At 49.0% G+C, this 19379-nt stretch overlaps 1 protein-coding gene across 9 annotated transcripts in view; it reads right to left on the bottom strand.

Moving 5' to 3' along the window:
• Nucleotides 1–12981: 12981 nt before the first annotated feature.
• Nucleotides 12982–19379, bottom strand: part of LOC140396265 (pseudouridine-5'-phosphate glycosidase) — a 180122-nt gene continuing 173724 nt past the window's right edge. For 7 of the 9 annotated variants that reach the window (XM_072484633.1, XM_072484632.1, XM_072484635.1 and 4 more), the window contains one exon: nucleotides 12982–15351. In XM_072484633.1, coding sequence (XP_072340734.1) covers nucleotides 15129–15351 — 223 coding nt within the window. In that variant the 3' untranslated portion in view covers nucleotides 12982–15128. The remainder of the gene's footprint in view (nucleotides 15352–19379) is intronic. The other 2 variants (XM_072484637.1, XM_072484639.1) reach the window with 1 other exon arrangement.

Raw genomic sequence — 19379 nt, 5'->3', positions numbered from 1 at the left:
CACAACAGAAACTTCCCCTTTGGAGGGCATGGCACTATGTGTGTCTGAGCTGGACAAACTCCCAGAGAACCTGCGGAGTTTTGTCCTTTCTGGTACAGTCTGGTGAATTCTCCGCCTCCCCAGCCACGTGTTCCTCAGTGTCTTCGGCAGCTGGATTGATACGGGTTTATTTTATTAAGAAATGTTGGACAGACGGGTTAGACAGATCGGTATCCATTGGAGTTTTGAAATTTGAGAATTGGTCTTACTGAAATAAGAATCTGAGGGGACTTGGCAGAGTTTTTTTTTTAATGTTTTATTGAAATTTTTTTCCCAAACAACAATTTTTCCCCTCTTACAAAGCAAACGCAACAATAACAATACAGACATTTTTAACAATACACAAGTAACAAAACCCCTTTATCTTTGACCTAAACTAAACTAACCCCCCCCCCCCCCTGGGTTGCTGCTGCTGGTCATCTGTCTTCCCTCTAACGTTCCCCTAGGTAGTTGAGAAATGGCTGCCACTGCCTGGTGAACCCTTGAGCCAATCCTCTCATAGAATTTCATAGAATTTACAGTGCAGAAGGAGGCCATTCGGCCCATCGAGTCTGCACCGGCTCTTGGAAAGAGCACCCTACCCAAGGTCAACACCGCCACCCTATCCCCATAACCCAGCAACCCCACCCAACACTAAGGGCAATTTTGGACACTAAGGGCAATTTATCATGGCCAATCCACCTAACCTGCACATCTTTGGACTGTGGGAGGAAACCGGAGCACCCGGAGGAAACCCACGCACACACGGGGAGGATGTGCAGACTCCGCACAGACAGTGACCCAAGCTGGAATCGAACCTGGGACCCTGGAGCTGTGAAGCAATTGTGCTATCCACAAGCCTACCGTACTGTCTCAGGGCAAACTTTATCTGCTCCAGTTTAATGAACCCCGCCATATCATTTACCCAGGCCTCCAGTCCGGGGGGTTTCGCCTCCTTCCACATGAGTAGGGACGCAAAGGCCACAACGTCGGCCTCTTTCGCCTCCTGCACTCCCGGCTCTTCTGCAACTCCAAATAGAGCTAACCCCCAGCCTGGTTTGACCTGGGCCTTCACCACCTGTGAAATCACTCCCGTCACTCCCTTCCAATACCCTTCCAGTGCCGGGCACGCCCAAAACATATGTGCGTGGTTTGCCGGGCTCCCGCCACACCTCCCACATTTGTCCTCCACTCCAAAGAACCTGCTCAATCTTGCTCCCGTTATGTGTGCTCTATGTAGCACCTTAAATTGAATCAGGCTAAGCCTGGAGCATGAGGAAGAGGAATTTACCCTGCTTAGGGCATCAGCCCACATACCCTCCTCTATCTCCTCCCCTAGTTCTTCTTCCCACTTTCCTTTTAGTTCGCCCACTGACTCCTCCCCCTCTTCCCTCATCTCTCGGTAAATCTCTGACACCTTGCCCTCTCCGACCCACACACCTGAAAGCACCCTGTCCTGTATCCCCTGTGTCGGGAGCAACGGAAATTCCCTCACCTGTTGTCTAGTAAACGCCCTCACCTGCATATATCTCAAGAAATTTCCCCGGGGCAACTTATACTTTTCCTCCAATGCTCCCAAGCTCGCAAAAGTCCCATCTATAAATAAATCTCCCACTCTCCTAATTCCCAACTGGTACCAGCTCTGAAATCCTCCATCCATTCTTCCTGGGGCGAACCTATGGTTGTTCCTGATTGGGGACCCCACCAGAGCTCCCCGCACCCCTCTCTGTTGCCTCCACTGTCCCCAGATATTCAATGTTGCCGCCACCACCGGGTTTGTGGTAAACTTTTTAGGTGATATCGGTAGCGGCGCCGTCACCAGCGCCTCTAAACTCGTCCCTTTACAGGACTTTCTCTCCAGTCTTTTCCACGCCGCTCCCTCACCCTCCATCATCCATTTACGTATCATTGCCACATTGGCGGCCCAATAGTAATCGCCCAAGTTCGGTAGTGCCAATCCTCCTCTTCCTCTGTCCCTACTACGCTGAAGGAACCCCCTCCTTACTCTCGGAACTTTCCCTGCCCACACGAAGCTCGTGATGCTCCTATCTATTTTATTAAAAAAGGTCTTGGTGATTAGTATAGGGAGACATTGAAATACAAATAAGAACCTCGGGAGGACCATCATCTTAATTGCTTGCACCCTGCCCGCCAGCGATAGAGGCTGCATGTCCCACCTCTTGAAGTCCTCCTCCATTTGTTCTACCAACCGTGTCAGATTAAGTCTGTGCAAGGTTCCCCAGCTCCTAGCGATCTGAATCCCCAGGTATTGGAAGTTTCTTTCCACTTTCCTTAGAGGCAAGCCTTCTATCTCTCTACTCTGGTCCCCTGGATGTATCACAAATAATTCACTCTTCCCCATGTTTAGCCTATACCCTGAGAAATCCCCGAACCCCCTCAAAATTCGCATAACCTCTATCATCCCCCCCGCTGGGTCCGACACGTATAACAATAGGTCATCCGCGTATAACGAGACTCGGTGTTCTTCTCCCCCTCTCCATTTCCTGGAGTCTCTCAACGCCATGGCCAGAGGTTCAATTGCCAACGCGAACAACAATGGAGACAGCGGGCATCCCTGTCTTGTTCCCCTATATAGTCGGAAATACTCCGATCTATGTCGACCTGTAACTACGCTTGCCGTTGGAGCCCCATAAAGAAGTCGAACCCAGCTAATAAACCCGTTCCCAAACCCAAACCTCCTTAACACTTCCCATAAATACTCCCACTCCACCCTATCAAATGCCTTCACTGCGTCCATTGCCGCCACTATCTCTGCCTCCCCCTCCACTGGGGGCATCATTATCACCCCTAATAGTCGTCGCACGTTAACATTCAGTTGTCTCCCTTTTACGAACCCTGTCTGGTCTTCGTGCACCACCCCCGGGACACAGTCCTCTATCCTCGATGCCAGTACCTTTGCCAACAATTTGGCGTCCACGTTCAATAATGAAATGGGTCTATAGGACCCGCACTGCAACGGATCTTTATCCCTCTTCAAAATTAACGATATCGTCGCCTCCGACATCGTCGGGGGTAGAGTCCCCCCTTTCCTGGCCTCATTGAACGTCCTCACCATCAACGGGGCCAACAAGTCCACATATTTTCTGTAATACTCCACCGGGAACCCGTCTGGTCCTGGGGCCTTCCCTGCTTGCATGCTTCCCAGTCCCTTAATAACCTCGTCCACCCCAATCGGTGCCCCCAGGCCTACCACCCCCCGCTCCTCCACTTTCGGGAACCTCAATTGGTCCAGGAACTGCCGCATCCCCTCCTCTCCCTCTGGGGGTTGAGACCTATACAGTTCCTCATAGAAGGTCTTGAACACCTCATTTATCTTTCCTGCCCTTCGCACCGTGTCTCCCCTTTCGTCTCTAATTCTTCCTATCTCCCTCGCTGCTGCCCTCTTTCGCAATTGATGAGCCAACAGGCGACTAGCCTTTTCCCCATATTCATACCTCCTCCCCTGTGCCTTCCTCCACAGTACCTCCGCCTTTCTGGTGGTCAGAAGGTCAAATTCCGTCTGGAGTCGTCTCCTCTCCCTGTACAATTCCTCCTCCGGGGTCTCTGCAAATTCCCTATCCACCCTTAAAATCTCCCCCAGTAATCTTTCCCTTTCCTTGGCCTCTGTTTTCCTTTTGTGGGCCCCAATGGAGATCAGCTCTCCTCTGACCACCGCTTTTAGTGCTTCCCATACCACTCCCACAGGGACCTCGCCGTCGTCATTGACCTCCAGGTATCTCTCAATACACCCCCGCACTCTTGCACACACTCCCTCATCCGCCATCAGTCCCACATCTAATCGCCAGAGTGTTCTCTGCTCCCTTTCCTCTCCTAATTCCAGGTCCACCCAATGTGGGGCATGATCCGAAACCGCTATGGCTGAGTACTCAGCTTCTTCCACCCTAGAGATCAACGACCTTCCCAAAACAAAAAAATCTATCCGGGAGTACACTTTATGGACATGGGAGAAGAAGGAAAACTCCCTAGCCCTAGGTCTAAGAAATCGCCATGGATCCACTCCCCCCATTTGGTCCATAAACCCCTTAAGTACCTTGGCCGCTGCCGGCCTTCTTCCGGTCCTTGAGCTGGATCTATCTAGCCCCGGGTCCAGCACCGTATTAAAGTCCCCTCCTAAAATCAAGTTTCCTACCTCCAGGTCCGGTATATGCCCCAGCATCCGTCGCATATATTCCCGCATCGTCCCAGTTTGGGGCATACACATTAACCAACACGACCTCCATTCCCTCCAGCCTGCCACTCACCATTACATATCTACCTCCGCTATCTGCTACGATGTTCTTTGCTTCAAATGCTACCCGTTTCCCCACCAAAATGGCCACCCCTCTATTCTTTGCGTCCAGTCCTGAGTGGAACACCTGTCCTACCCATCCTTTCCTTAGCCTAACTTGGTCCGCCACCTTTAGGTGCGTCTCTTGGAGCATAACCACGTCTGCCCTTAGTCCTTTCAAATGCGCGAGCACTCGGGCCCTTTTTATCGGTCCGTTCAGGCCTCTCACGTTCCACGTGATCAGCCTCACTAGGGGGCTACCTGCCCCCCTCCCGTGTCGACTAGCCATTACCTTCTCTAGGCCAGTCCCATATCCCGCCTCCGCGCTCCCGCTCGCTCCCCCAGCGTCGCACACCATCCCCGCCCACCCACTCTTTAGCCATTTCCTTTTGGATTTCCGCAGCAGCAACCCAGTTGTCCCCCCCCCCCCTCCCCGCTAGATCTCTTTCTAGCATGATTGCTCCCCCCATATTACTTCCGTAAGTCAGCTGACTTCAACTGACCCCGGCTACTCCTGCTCACTCCTCGACCCCCCCGTGTGGGGAACTCCCATCCGACTTGCGCCTGTCTTCCCGCCTTATTCTTTCTGGCGCGGGAACATCCCTTTACCTGACCCGCCTCTTATGGCGCAGCTCCCTTTCCCCTCCCCTCCCCTTCCCCATTCTCCAACTATGTCCCGTCTTTCCCCCCTCACCGGCGCCCACATTTCCCCAATGTCTCCCCCCTTCCCAATTTACTTCTCAATTAACTTCAACCATAACATTAACAATAACATTTCCTGCAGCATCAGTCCCGATCCAATTTCTCTTCTTTGATGAAGGTCCATGCTTCCTCCGCCGTCTCGAAATAATGGTGTCTCTCCTGATACGTGACCCATAGTCTTGCCGGTTGCAGCATCCCGAACTTCACCTTCCTTTTATGCAACACCTCTTTGGCTCGGTTGAAGCTCGCCCTCCTTCTCGCCACCTCCGCACTCCAATCCTGGTATACCTGTACCACTGCATTCTCCCATCTGCTACTCCGCACCTTTTTAGCCCATCTCAGGACCTCTTCTCTATCCTTAAGGCGGTAAAATCGCACGATTATCGTCCTGGGTGGTTCTCCCGCTTTTGGTCTTCTCGCCGGAATCCGATTTGCCCACTCCACCTCCGAGGGGGCCGTAGGGGCCTCAGCACCCATCAGTGAGCTCAGCATCGTACTTGCGTACACTCCACAGTCCACTCCTTCCACACCCTCAGGGAGACCCAGTATCCGAAGGTTCTTCCTTCGCGCTCCATTTTCTAGGGCTTCGATCCTTTCAGTACACTTTTTATGAAGTGCCTCGTGCGTCTGTGTCTTAACCGCCAGGCCCAGGATCTCGTCCTCAATATCTGTCACCTTCTGCTCCACCACGCGGAGCTCTATCTCCTGGGTCTTTAATGTCTCCTTGAGCCCCTCAATTGCCTGTAGCAACGGGGTCAGCACCTCCCTCTTCAGCAGCTCCACGCACCGTCTCACAATTTCATCCTGCTCAGGCCCCCATGTCGCCTGCGCTTTCTCCGCCGCCATCTTGTACTTCTCTCTTTCTGACCCTTTGGTCGACGATTCCTCGCGCTGCAGCCGCCGCCGCCGGTTTTTTCCTCCTTCGTTTGGGGGGGACTCCCTTCTCACACACCCCACACCGGGTTGCGTCGTCGAAAAATTCCCCGTTGGGGCTCTTAAAAGAGCCCGAAGGTCCGTCGGAGCTGGAGCCGCCGAAGCGTGCGGCTAGCTCGGCATCACCGCAACCGGAAGTCCCTTCAGTGGCCTTGATGAGGTCTTTTCACAGTTGTTCCCTCTGCTGCTAGAATTCACCTTTGATACAGGCCCTCAGGTCAGCTTGCAGCTTTAAGCTTGCCCTTCCCCCGCCTGCATGCTGGAAGAGGCCCTGTTTATCCTGCAGTTGCAGCCAAATCTTTTACTGTTTTTGCCGTGTCTGGCAACCCAGAGACATACCCTTCCTGGGGGACACTGTCGGGGGAATATTGCAGCCTTCTTCCCACACCGGGAAATGTCAAACAAATGCCGTGGGGGCCCTGTAAAAGAGCCCAAAAGTCCGTTCCAAGCAGGAACTGCCGAATATGCGACCTAGCTCTGCATAGCCGCACCCGGAAGTTGGGGACTTGGCAGAGTTAACGCTGAAAGGAAGTTTCACCCGTGGGAGGGATTAGAACTAGGGGACGCAGTTTCAAAATAAGGGGCGGGATTCTTTGTCCAGTCGCACCCCTTTTCTGGTGCGGTGACCGCCCGCCGGCAGTGGGATCCTCCGTCCTGCCAGCCGGCCAATGGGGTCTCCCATTGTGGGCACCCGACGCAGTCGGGAAATCTGCGGGCGTGAGTGCGCTCCCGACGAAACGGAGGATCACACCAATGGAGAATCCAGGCCAAGGTGTTTCCTATTTAAGATGGAGATGAAAATAATTTGTGTCTCTCAGAGGGTTGTGAATCTTTGGAACTCTTCCCCAGAGAGTGTGAGGCAGGGTCAATGAATATTTTTAAGGCAGAGCTAGATAGATTCTTGACTAAAAAGATTATTGGAGGTAGGTAGAGTTTAGTTTAGGCAGAATTGAGGCCACAATCAGAACAACAATGTTCTTATTGAATGACACAGCAGGCTCGAGGGGCTGAATGGTCTACTCTTCCTAATTCTTATGTTCAGGGCCAATTATGGTGCTACTGTGCCACTGTTGAGGGAGGGGGCGATTTCTTTGCCCATGTTTCAGAGTTCATTGTGTCCCTTTGCTACCCTGACTGCCTTTTCCAAGTGGTGTTCAACATGGAGAAGTGCTGATTAATCAGCTAAGGAAGGGATGTAGGTGGTAATCAGAAGATTTCTTGCCTATATTTGACCTGATGGTAATATTCTGGGGAGACCAGAAGCAATTGCGCAGTAGCTGGCAGTGAATCTGTAGCAAGCTGTGATAGATAGGGGGCTGGATTCTCCGCACTGACGCCAAAATCACGGCCGGTGCAGAAAAGCGGCCTACTCAGAGATCATGCCTCACCGCATATCCCCGACCTCCGGGGCACTATTTTTAAGGTCCAGCTCCGCGGTCTGAGTCTGCCATGGAGCACAGCGGCCGCCGCTGGAGGCTGCCGATGTGCGCATGCGCGGCCTCTGACCCGGAGGAGCGGGGGCCCGTATCTGCAGCAGAAAGTGCTAGTTTCATGCTGGTTCACTGCTAGCCCCCTGCAGGGCTTGGAATATATGGCCCTAAGTCCACAGTCTTTACGATGGCGTGGGGACATAGTCCCAAAAACAGAAAATCCAGCCCAGGATTATAACAAAGTGAATGTAGTCTAATTCAGCTGAATGAGAGTGGAGAGGTGTTGGAGGAGGACGCTGTGATCAACCATGTCTAAGGCTGCAGCAGGTTGAGACTTTTATCGGTCATTAGTGACTTTGATACCGTGGCATGGGCAGATCCCTAATTGGAGGGAAAGATAGGCACAAAACTTCTAATGCTACAGCACTGTTATAACCTGCCTTCTTACCATTGGCTGGGGACTAATGACAATCCCACAATCCTGTGGGAGTATGAGCTTCCCCAATGAGGGGGGCGGAGAAACCATTAGTAAACTCCAAGTATAAATAAAGCTGGCCAGTTTGGAACCAGCAGGAAGGAGTGTGCAGCAAGGGAAGTTGCTGCTGCTGTTATATATATATGTTATTGTAAATAAATGTTATTACTTTGTATCCTTAAAACTCGTGCTGGATTCTTCATGGTCCTAACAAAACTGGCGACGAGGGTTAAAGTGAATAGCTGTCTACACTGCTGAAGCCACCTCCCTGGATTTTTGTTGGATACAGGTTGGAAGTTGTTTTCTATTATACCGTGCCTCTGTACGGACGTTTGGATGTTTTTGATGCTGCGCTGGAAAGCTGGAACCAGTACGCACAACGGATGCGTTACTATTTCCGGGCAAACAATATCACCGAAAACGAGCGCCAGGTGGTCATATTGCTCACCGCCTGCGGCCGGCATATGTTTGGGGTGACTAGGAGCCTTACGTACCCAGCTGCGCCGGACACCAAAACGTTTGATGAACTTGTGAATATAGTGGGGCAACATTTTAACCCAACCCCGTCCACGATAGTCCAGCATTACCGGTTTAATACCGCTGAGAGGACCCCTGGAGAATTCCTTGCCGATTTTCTATCCAGGCTACGCAGGATTGCGGAGTACTGTGACTATGGTGAGACCTTGTCAGCAATGTTACGCGACCGTTTGGTTTGCGGTATTAACAATGCGGCCACCCAGAGAAAGTTGTTAGCTGAGCCAACATTGACTTTTCAACAGGCCACTCAAATAGTCTTGTCCCGAGAGAGCGCAGAACGAGGAGTGCAGGAGCTACAGAGAATGGAAGTGCATGCCTTGGGGCGCAACCCCTTCCGTCCGAAAACGTCCCCCCGCACTCCTGCGGTACCTTGGGCGAGGCGACGTCTGGACCGAAGCCAGTGGCCGTCGGACATTCCTCCCCGAAGGGAGCCTTCTCCAGAACCAATGGATGAGGAGCCATGTCCGTGTCAGACTTGTAGGCGCCGATCCTGTCGTGGACGCCGGTCCTGGGGGCGCCAGAGGCGCTGTTGTTCCGACCGAAACTGGGACCAGCCCAGGGGCCGTACCTTCCATGTGGATGAACCTGCGGCGACTACTCCTGAGGACGTGGAGACGGAGGACGACTGCCTGCAGCTGCATTGTGTGGCAGCTCCCTGTGTGGCCCCCATTAAGGTGACAGTACGGGTCAATGGTCACCCACTTGAGATGGAGTTGGACATTGGCGCAGCGGTCTCCGTGATCGCCCAGAGGACATTTGACCACATCAAGCAGGGTATACAGACCCTTACATTAACTGACTCACAGGCCAGGTTGGCCACCTACACGGGGGAACCACTGGACATTGCAGGAACTACAATGACCCCTGTTGTTTATGGATGCCAGGAGGGGCGTTTCCCACTTATCGTGGTGCGCGGCCATGGGCCCAGCCTGTTGGGTCGGGACTGGTTGCGCCATTTGCAGTTGCAATGGCAGCACATCCTCCAAACAGTTTCTGAAGGGTTGACTGAGGTGCTAGGACGATACCCAGATGTATTCCAGCCTGGTTTGGGGAAAATAAAAGGGGCCGTAACCCATATCCAAGTCGAACCAGGAGCCACGCCGCGCTATTTCCGGGCCGGTGCCTTACGCCTTGCTCAAGAAGGTAGAAGGGGAGCTCACTCGTTTGGAGAGTTTGGGTATTATCAGGCCCGTCCGTTTTGCTGACTGGGCAGCACCAATTGTACCTGTAATGAAGCCAGATGCCTCAGTTTGCTTGTGTCGCGACTAACGTACAGTGAATACGGCTTCCCGACTCGACCGATATCCAATGCCTCGCATAGAGGATCTCTACGCGAAGCTTGCAGGTGGACTCTCGTTCACAAAATTAGATACGAGTCACGCCTACCTGCAGTTGGAGCTGGACCCTGCCTCCCGCCCATATGTAACGATTAATACACAACGGGGCCTGTATGAATATACACGGTTGCCCTTTGGAGTATCCTCTGCCTGCGCTATTTTTCAACGTGTTATGGAGGTCATTTTGAGAGGTTTACCACGTGTTGCTATCTACTTAGATGACGTTTTGATTTCAGGGACGTCGGAGCAGGAACATTTTGAAAATCTGGAGGCTGTCCTTAGACGCTTTTCGGAGGCTGGAGTCCGCTTACGTCGCACAAAGTGCGTATTTCAGGCTAAGGAAGTAGTCTATCTAGGTTATCGGGTGAACCGCGAAGGTTTGCACCCCGTCGCAGAGAAAGTGCATGCGATTCAACAGGCCCCCGCCCCGACTGACACTTCGCATCTTTGTTCTTTTCTCGGTCTCGAAAGCTATTACGGGAAGTTCCTCCCCCAATCTGGCAACTACGCTGGCCCCGTTGCACCTTCTGCTAAAGAAAAATCACACCTGGGTTCGGGGTCAGCCGCAAGAAACCGCTTTCCGGCGGGTAAAGCAACAATTGTCGTCGTCTGGGTACTAACTCACTATGATCCTGAAAAGCCTTTGCTCGTCACATGTGATGCATCCCTGTACGGTATTGGGGCCGTCCTGTCCCACAAGATGGAGAATGGGGCCGAGCGACCGATAGCTTTCGCCTCCCGCACATTGACTGCAGCGGAGAAAAAGTACGCGCAGATCGAGAAGGAGGGCCTGGCAGTGGTTTTTGCGGTGAAACGCTTCCACCAGTACGTGTATGGCCGCCATTTCACTATCGTGACTGATCATAAGCCTCTGCTGGGACTTTTCAGTGAGGATAAGCCAATACCGCCCATTGCTTCCGCACGGATCCAGCGCTGGGCTTTGTTTCTTGCTGCATACGAGTATTCTCTGGAGCACAAACCAGGAACGCAGATAGCAAATGCCGACGCACTGAGCCGATTGCCTTTATCGACCAGCCCCATGTCGACCCCCACGACCGGTGAGGTGGTTGCAACCCTAAATTTTATGGACACCTTGCCTGTCACGGCATCACAGATCCGTGAGTGGACCCAGACGGAGCCAGTCCTGTCAAAGGTTCGGCACATAGTCCTGTATGGTGGGCAGCATAGACAGCTCCCAGGCGAGTTGCGGGCATTTTCCTCCAAGCTGTCAGAATTCAGCGTGGAAGACGGCATCCTCTTGTGGGGGACGCGTGTGATTGTCCCGGAAAAAGGCCAGGAGCTGATACTAAGAGACTTGCACAATGGGCATCCAGGTGTGACCAAAATGAAAATGTTGGCCCGGAGTTATGTCTGGTGGCCAGGCCTCGACACTGACATTGAGAAGTTGGCCCAGAACTGCTCCATTTGTCAGGAGCATCAGAAGCATCCGCCGGCCGCGCCCCTACATCACTGGGAATGTCCAGGGCGGCCTTGGGCACACTTGCATGCAGATTTTGCAGGCCCTTTTCAAGGATCCATGTTCCTTCTATTAATTGACGCCCAGTCTAAATGGCTGGAGGTGCATAAGATGCAGGGGACAACATCCTGCGTAACAATTGAAAAGATGCGTTTGTCTTTTAGTACGCATGGCCTCCCCGAGGTGCTGGTCACGGATAACGGCACTCCATTCACGAGTGAGGAGTTTGCGAGGTTCATGAAGATGAACGGCATACGCCATATCCGCACTGCCCCTTAACACCCGGCTTCAAATGGGTTGGCAGAGCGCGCAGTGCAGACATTCAAAAGAGGCCTAAAGAAGCAGTCTTCCGGATCAATGGACACCAGACTGGCTCGCTTTTTGTTTACGTATAGGACCACCCCCGATGCGGTGACTGGGGTAGCTCCCGCAGAACTCCTAATGGGCCGGAGACTTCGCACCCGCCTCAGTATGGTTTTCCTGGACATTGGCGCAAAAGTACGCCGCACACAAGAACGGCAGGGGCAGGGATTTTATCGGCATCTGCCGGTTCGGCAGTTTGCGCCCGGTGACACAGTGTTCGTTCGGAATTTTGCTGGTGGTGCCCAGTGGGTTCCTGCCGTAATCTTTCGCCAAACGGGCCCTATATCTTACCAGGTGCAAGCCCAGGGCTGTCTCCAGCGCAAACATGTAGACCATGTTCGGTCCAGAAGACTATCCCCTCAAAAGATTCCCCGCCCCCGGAGCTCATTTCTACAACCGCAGAGACCAGAGACAAGGGAAGGTAGTCCTCACAATCTTCCACTGGTGCCTCACTCAAAGCCTGCGCAGGTTGTTACAGAACCGAATGGAGATAGACGCTGACATGACGGAGGCAGCAGACTCTGACTCCGAGATGGAGACACAGGACGCATCAGAGGGGGAATCCTCGGGTCCACGGGCCGTGGATGTACAACCGTTGCGCCGTTCATCACGGAAGCGCCGGTCTCCGTCTCGTTACACGCTGCCTGATCCAGCGCTGCGTGCAAATGGTGTCCGGCCTGCGGCAAAACGAGTCCGACGCCTTCCTTCGCCAGGGTCTTCAGTGGATTCTTTGGACTTTGGTGGGGGGGGGGGGGGGAGGGATGTTATAACCTGCCTTCTTACCATTGGCTGGGGACTAATGACAATCCCACAATCCTGTGGGAGTATGAGCTTCCCCAATGAGGGGGGCGGAGAAACCATTAGTAAACTCCAAGTATAAATAAAGCTGGCCAGTTTGGAACCAGCAGGAAGTTGCTGCTGCTGTTTTATATATATATGTTATTGTAAATAAATGTTATTACTTTGTATCCTTAAAACTCGTGCTGGATTCTTCGTGGCCCTCACAAAAAGCACGTTTAAGGACTTCAAATCCAAGAGGGTTGATGCCAGAAGAGGCTGAAAGAAAGCAAATTTATTTATCTTTTAATGGTTTCTTTGAACCAGGATTGCTCCTCAAGTTTTACAAGGGAATTTTAAGTGTCCCCTGCTCAGGTTGTGACCAAACCAAAAACCCTTCTTCAGTCCTGGCCAAGGTGGTGATTCTGTCTGGGAGTGTGACTGAAACAGAGAAATGAAGAGTTAAAATAGCTTCGACCCCACCCTCCAGACTCAGGGAGTGTGACACCTTTCCTCATGGCCTGAGCTAAATTCAGGGTAATCAAAGGCCAGAGATTATAGCTATTGGTTGGCCATGTGGTAGATATAAATGAAACATTTCTTTAAAAAAATTAAGAAATAACATTCTTATTAACACATAAAAGTTTTGGAAGGCATGGAGGTTTTGCAATTTATTTAAGAACATAAAGTTCTTATACATTGAAGTGCTATAGTGAGAAGAAAAGTGGATGGACTTGGATAGGAGTCATTGATCAAAGTGGATGGGATTGAAGAGTGAGAACCTCTGAACTGATGGGAAGTCAACGGATGTCCGATCAAATGTCGCATAAATGAAACCTATTAGCAATTCTCGGCCTTTTGGCTAAGATTGAGCATGAGATCAGGTAGAATGCAGGTATAATGAGTTGGATTCAATTGGAATTGTTTTTTGGCGCAGGCAAGGAGATGGATTAGGGGTTTGTCCTTGCCCACTCTGAGCTTTGGCTTTGTAACTCTATAAAGGAATTTTTAAAAAAATTATTAAAGTAAATGAAACCTATTCAATAGATAGGGACAAAGTATTATAATAGTGTTACTTAATATAACGCTCCTGTGTAACACATGCTGTCCAATATACAAAGGGGCTCTGAAAAGCTCAGAGATTCTACATGATAATCACATTTATCAAAAAGTTATATTCAAAATTAGCTGCAACTTGCTTAAGTTTCTGCTTCCCACATGATGAATCTGCATCCAGCTCAGCACCATAATTTGTTTCATCGCCTGTAGCAGAGCAGGTGTCTGTGCTACTTTTCAATTGTAGAGTTATTTGTTAAGTTTCATGAGCAATATTATTAACTCTATCTCACTGGTGGACTATGATATTTTCCATCTATTAATGATGGTGATGCCCTTCCTCAGTAACTAAAAATATTTAAATGAGGTAAAGTAAAGCAGGTAACATTATCATATGTTCTGAATATTTTTGCGTTCATTAATACTAAGGATTTCAATGTTGGGAAAATGAACTCTTCCAGATATTGATTGCTCCCAGAGACAACAGAGTTTCTCTAACTTAGCTATAGCATGCATCAGGTATAAAATATCAATCTGCAATTGTGTCTGAACATAGAACATAGAACGATACAGCGCAGTACAGGGCCTTCGGCCCACGATGTTGCACCGAAACAAAAGCCATCTAACCTACACTATGCCATTATCATCCATATGTTTATCCAATAAACTTTTAAATGCCCTCAATGTTGGCGAGTTCACTACTGTTGCAGGTAGGGCATTCCACGGCCTCACTACTCTTTGCGTAAAGAACCTACCTCTGACCTCTGTCCTATATCTATTACCCCCTCGGTTTAAAGCTATGTCCCCTCGTGCCAGCCATTTCCATCCGCGGGAGAAGGCTCTCACTGTCCACCCTATCTAACCCCCTGATCATTTTGTATGCCTCTATTAAGTCTCCTCTTAACCTTCTTCTCTCCAACGAAAACAACCTCAAGTCCATCAGCCTTTCCTCATAAGATCTTCCCTCCATACCAGGCAACATCCTGGTAAATCTCCTCTGCACCGGCTCCAAAGCCTCCACGTCCTTCCTATAATGCGGTGACCAGAACTGTACGCAATACTCCAAATGCGGCCGTACCAGAGTTTTGTACAGCTGCAACATGACCTCCTGACTCAGGAACTCAATCCCTCTACCAATAAAGGCCAACACTCCATAGGCCTTCTTCACAACCCTATCAACCTGGGTGGCAAGTTTCAGGGATCTTATGGGGTCATTTTCAAATCTTCAATTTCATTGCTCTGTGATTTCAGCCTATCAATTGAAATGAAACAAAATGGGTTTTATAATGGATAAATCGTGGTTTGCTCTGATGGATTACTGTCCAGCTGCTTGAAAATGACCCCCAATGTACCTTGGCTTCAATCATTGCAAGTGGTACAACAGTGCTCCCCACCAGGCACACCACCATTCCTGATGTAATTAGCATTTAGGGTCAATTTGTGTTAAATTCTGGGCAGTTTAATGGTGTGGATTATTGGGAATTGGAATAAAGATTGATTATAATTATTTAGCCAAGGATCCTTTGAGCCAGCTTCAGAGAACACTTTTATACTCATCCCAGGTCAACTGTCAAATATTTCCTCCATCATTTTACATAGTTTCTGAACTGTAATACAGTAAACTATATAAATTATAATATAAAATAATGGTTCCAATTCTGGGCCAGTTTAATATCTGGTTATTTTTCATCAATCCCGAAATAAGCAGATTCCATCTGATCAAATATCTGGGGAGTTATAATTCGCTCTTGGTTGTGGGTGGCTTATTCTCGTTCTGGTATGTCGGCTGCTGCCATACTCTGTCAATGACCTTCTGTGGGTTCACACTGTCCGTGTTGATTAGTGTGGAGATGGCTTCTTGTGACCCAAGCGAGTAGCGAGCAGCCAACAACCCCATCCTGATGCAAGTGTGGGTTTCCTGTCCAGTGAGAATGCCTGCTATAATTCCAGCAGCAAGGCTGTAAAAAAAAAAGACATCATTCAGCAAAGAAATTCCAAACGAAAACCCGATGTTCTGTTAGCTGCTTGGTTGTCACATTGTCAACGAGCTATAATCTCCCACCTCGTGTGGTGCAGGCAGGTGGGGCACATTACACACTTGGGGAATGATCGTCATTCGCTGAAATATACAATGGGGATATTTTAAACATAAATTAACTCTTCTTGTGCGAATTTTGCAAAGTCTTGTGGTTTAGAAATAGATTAATCTAGAAAGCTAACTATTCACAAGAGCACCCAGGTGACTCTAAAATGAAAGGCAAAGACTAACCAGGCATATGAGAAGTTTGTGATGGAGGGAAATATATCCCTGAGAAAAAAAGCCAATAAACAAATGGATGAAACAGAAATTGTCAAGAACATTTAAGGATTACCAATCGGTGTGATGGGCAGGGATGAAAATTAGGGAGAATCTATAGAAAGCGCTAGTATTCTTACCGGTGTCAGGCGAACCATTGAAAGCAAGATTTAGTAGCCCATATCAGATTGAAAGAAAATGGAGTGAAGTAAACTATCTGGTACGCACAGCAGATGGATGTAAATCTTACAGTGCATGTCATATTAATAGGTATTGGGATAGTGGAGATGAGGACAAGCATGGGGTCTTGAAACAGGGAGAAGAGGAAGGGTTAAGGTCTGAGAGTGACGTTTAATTCATTTGGATAATGAGAAAGTACTGGGAAATTTAAACAACTGGTTAAGTTATCTTCCAGATGAGAACCGAGGTGAATTGGAAGAGTTACTGCAGTCTTATAAATGTATTTGTGGGACTAAATTAGGTAGAATGAAGATACTGATGCATGATGTAGATGTGGGTGAAAAAGTTCGAATAAGGCAACATTTAGAGAGGCTAAATCCAGCAATGTTCTCACAAGTACAGAAGGAAATTGTATATAAGCTCCAAAATGACAATATTGAATTGAGTTCTAGTGATTGGAGCTTACACATCATAATGAAGTTGAAGCCAGATGGAACATAAAGACTACAGGAAAATGAATGTTGTCACCAAGAGGGATTTGTTTCTTGTACCGCAGTTGGATTATTGCATTGAAGGAGCTGGACAGTCTAAATTCATTACAAAAATTGACTTGCTAAAGGGATATTGATAAGTACTTTTATCTGAGAGGGCAAAGGACCTCTCAGCATTTGTGACGCCAAATGGACTGTACCAATTTAAAGTTAAGCCATTCGGGTTGAAGAACGCACCTGCAGCATTTCAGACTAACCAATAATTGATTCAGGGACTGAGTCGCAGTGCAGTGTACATTGACGATTTAGGGGTGTCTAGTCGAAGTTAGTAAGAATATCTGCAACACCTAAAAGAATTGTTTGAACGATTAAAAGAAGCTAATTTAGTCATGAATTTAGCAAAAAGTGTATTTGCTTAAAGTTCAAATTTCATATTTAGGACATTTCGTGGAACAGACTGCTCGATGAGATGCAGAAATACAGGCCAGTTGGGATTTTCCAGAACCTACAACAAGAAAAAAGATTTTACGGTTTCTGAGAAAGTGTAGATTTTAGCGTACGTTTGTGTTGAATTTTAGCAGTGTGGTAGAACTTTTGAAGAACAAGAAATGTAATTGGATAGTGAACTGCCAAACTGCATTCCAACATTTAAAGACTGTGTTGACAACAGCACCAGTGCTTGCTGCACCAAATTCTGACACATAAAATGGTTGTGGATGCTAGTGACATTGGTTTGGGAGCTGTGTGGTTACAGGAAGATGGACTTGGATTTGAGAAGCGTTTGGGGTATTCTTCAATTAAATTAAATCCTCATCAATAGAGGTGAACTATATTTGAAAAATAAACTTTAAGTTTGGTATTGGCATTAGAACATTTTGAGATTCAGGTTGCCAGTAATTAAGCAGAAAAAAATCATATATACGGACCATAATCCCCTGAAGTTTCCAGAGAGATTTTGAAATCGGTACCGAAGATTATTTAGGTGAAGTTTGTTACTACAACCATTTAATTTGAAAATCATTCATGTGGCTGGGAAAGAAAACACTGTTGCTGATACATTGTCACGAATATAAAAGAGACTATTGGGAACCTTGTGTGTAAATACTTTGGAGTATATTTTATGTTGACACATTTTTAAATCCATGCAATGTTAAATAACTAATAAATGGTTGAGAAATTAAATCGTCTTTCAAATAAATTATGATGTTCCATTTGAAAAAAGAGGAGGGTGTTAAGATTTGGGGAAAATTGAGATTAAAAAGTGAAATTGGGACATATTAAATAAAATTGGGAGAAATTAATAAAAATGGGAATTGATGAGGGACGTTTTCTGAAGGGGATTTTGATATGCGAATCAGCATATCAGTGAGAAAGCAAGTGCTTACCTATGTGAATATGGGAAAACAATGGGGTGTCGAAAAGGTAACTTCAAAGTGAAGAGATAAGGGAGTTAGCACTTGTATGCTAAATGCCGAGTCCACAGGGTGGGTAACATCAAAGAGAAAGAATGATGGATGCGATTGAGCGGACAAAAGTTAAAGTCTGCTTTTGGGTGTGTTTGGTGGGATGTTTCTCGGTGGCCACATTGGCAAAATCACAGCTGGTGTTCAACAGCACTAAGTGCCGAAAATGAGCCCCCACATGAATCTCCGCATTCCTGACTCCCTCTCCATTTGATCTGCCCGACTCACGTCTCAGCTGCTCACCCCTAACAAGGGGAGCTTCTTTTAAAAGTTCCCTCACCACTCACTCCCAGTCAACACACAAGCATGGTAGCATGCAGACCTGCTCCTTGCTTTGGCGATGCCCACCTGACCAGACTTCTCAATGTTGATAAGAGGCGGGGACCCCATTCCCCTGAGGGGGTCAGAGAACCAGCAGCATGGTCAGCAATGCTGCCTGGGAGGCACTGGCAGCTGCAGTGAGTGCAGGCAGTATGACAAGGAGGACCGCCGTCCGATAGCGTAAGAAGGCAAACAACCTCCAACAAGCTGCAAGGGTACATTACCACCTCTCTCCTAGCATCAGTTCTGCCAACCACCCCTCAAATACGAAATCCACCGCCTAATCTACTAGCTGATGCCTTGGACCCTCTCCTCAACCAATCTTCAAACTTGTTCCTCAGAACTCCCTGGCACCCACCAGCACAACCCCTTCATATCTAGGTGTGGTGACCAGACATGCTACTGCTATAGACCACTGATGCATCAAACATGTGGCTTACAATGCCCTCTCTGTCTCCGCAAGAACAGATATCCCAAAATAATAGGGAAAGGGTGAAGACGAGGGGAGGGAGTCCCAGAGATCCGAGTCCTCACGCCCTATGAAGAATGGGGCCTGGAGATGGCAGGATTTCCTGATGAGACCAGTGACTGACAGCGAGGTCGGTCTGTGCCAGAGAGGTGAGGATTCACTGCCCTTCATCCAGGTGTCCTGACTCTAGTGAGTTGTTGAAATCCCACAAAATTAACCTTTCCTTCTCACTGATCACATTGTCTATTGTCTCACAGGATCTCCATCTGATGAGGCCGGGCCAGCTGGAGTCGGTCGTACTCCCCTCCCCCTTCCCAGCCACCCCAAGAGAACACCTGAGAGAGCTCCAGAAGACCACGGGCGAGGCTTCACCGCTATCATCCCCATCTTCCACCTGTGCCGAGATACACACCTCGGTGGGTGCAGTAGTGGACTGGCTTCAGGGCACAATCTAGTGATCATCACACAGTTACTGATGCACATCAGCTGGAGGCAAGAACATCCAAGGGAGACAGCAGTCGGAGGTCTGCTGGATCCCAGGACACACCTGGGTCCCAGCCAGATGCTGAGACTCTGGCCTCCCAGAGCTGATTCACAGCCGTGACATTCAGCAGGGGGTGTTAGTGATAGTCCAGCGACTGTAAGGCCAATTGGAGGAGTGCCAAAGGCTGCAGGTGCAGGAGATGGGGCCGACAATGCGTAGCACTGAGATCAACACTGCTCGGGCCCGCCGATGTATTTTTAGGTGATTAGAACCCCACCAGAC

Source organism: Scyliorhinus torazame, chromosome 19 (genome assembly GCF_047496885.1).
Source record: "Scyliorhinus torazame isolate Kashiwa2021f chromosome 19, sScyTor2.1, whole genome shotgun sequence".
NCBI classification, from domain to species: domain Eukaryota; kingdom Metazoa; phylum Chordata; class Chondrichthyes; order Carcharhiniformes; family Scyliorhinidae; genus Scyliorhinus; species Scyliorhinus torazame.
Note: the sequence above shows the minus strand (reverse complement) of the source record. Positions and strands in the feature narration are given on the sequence as shown.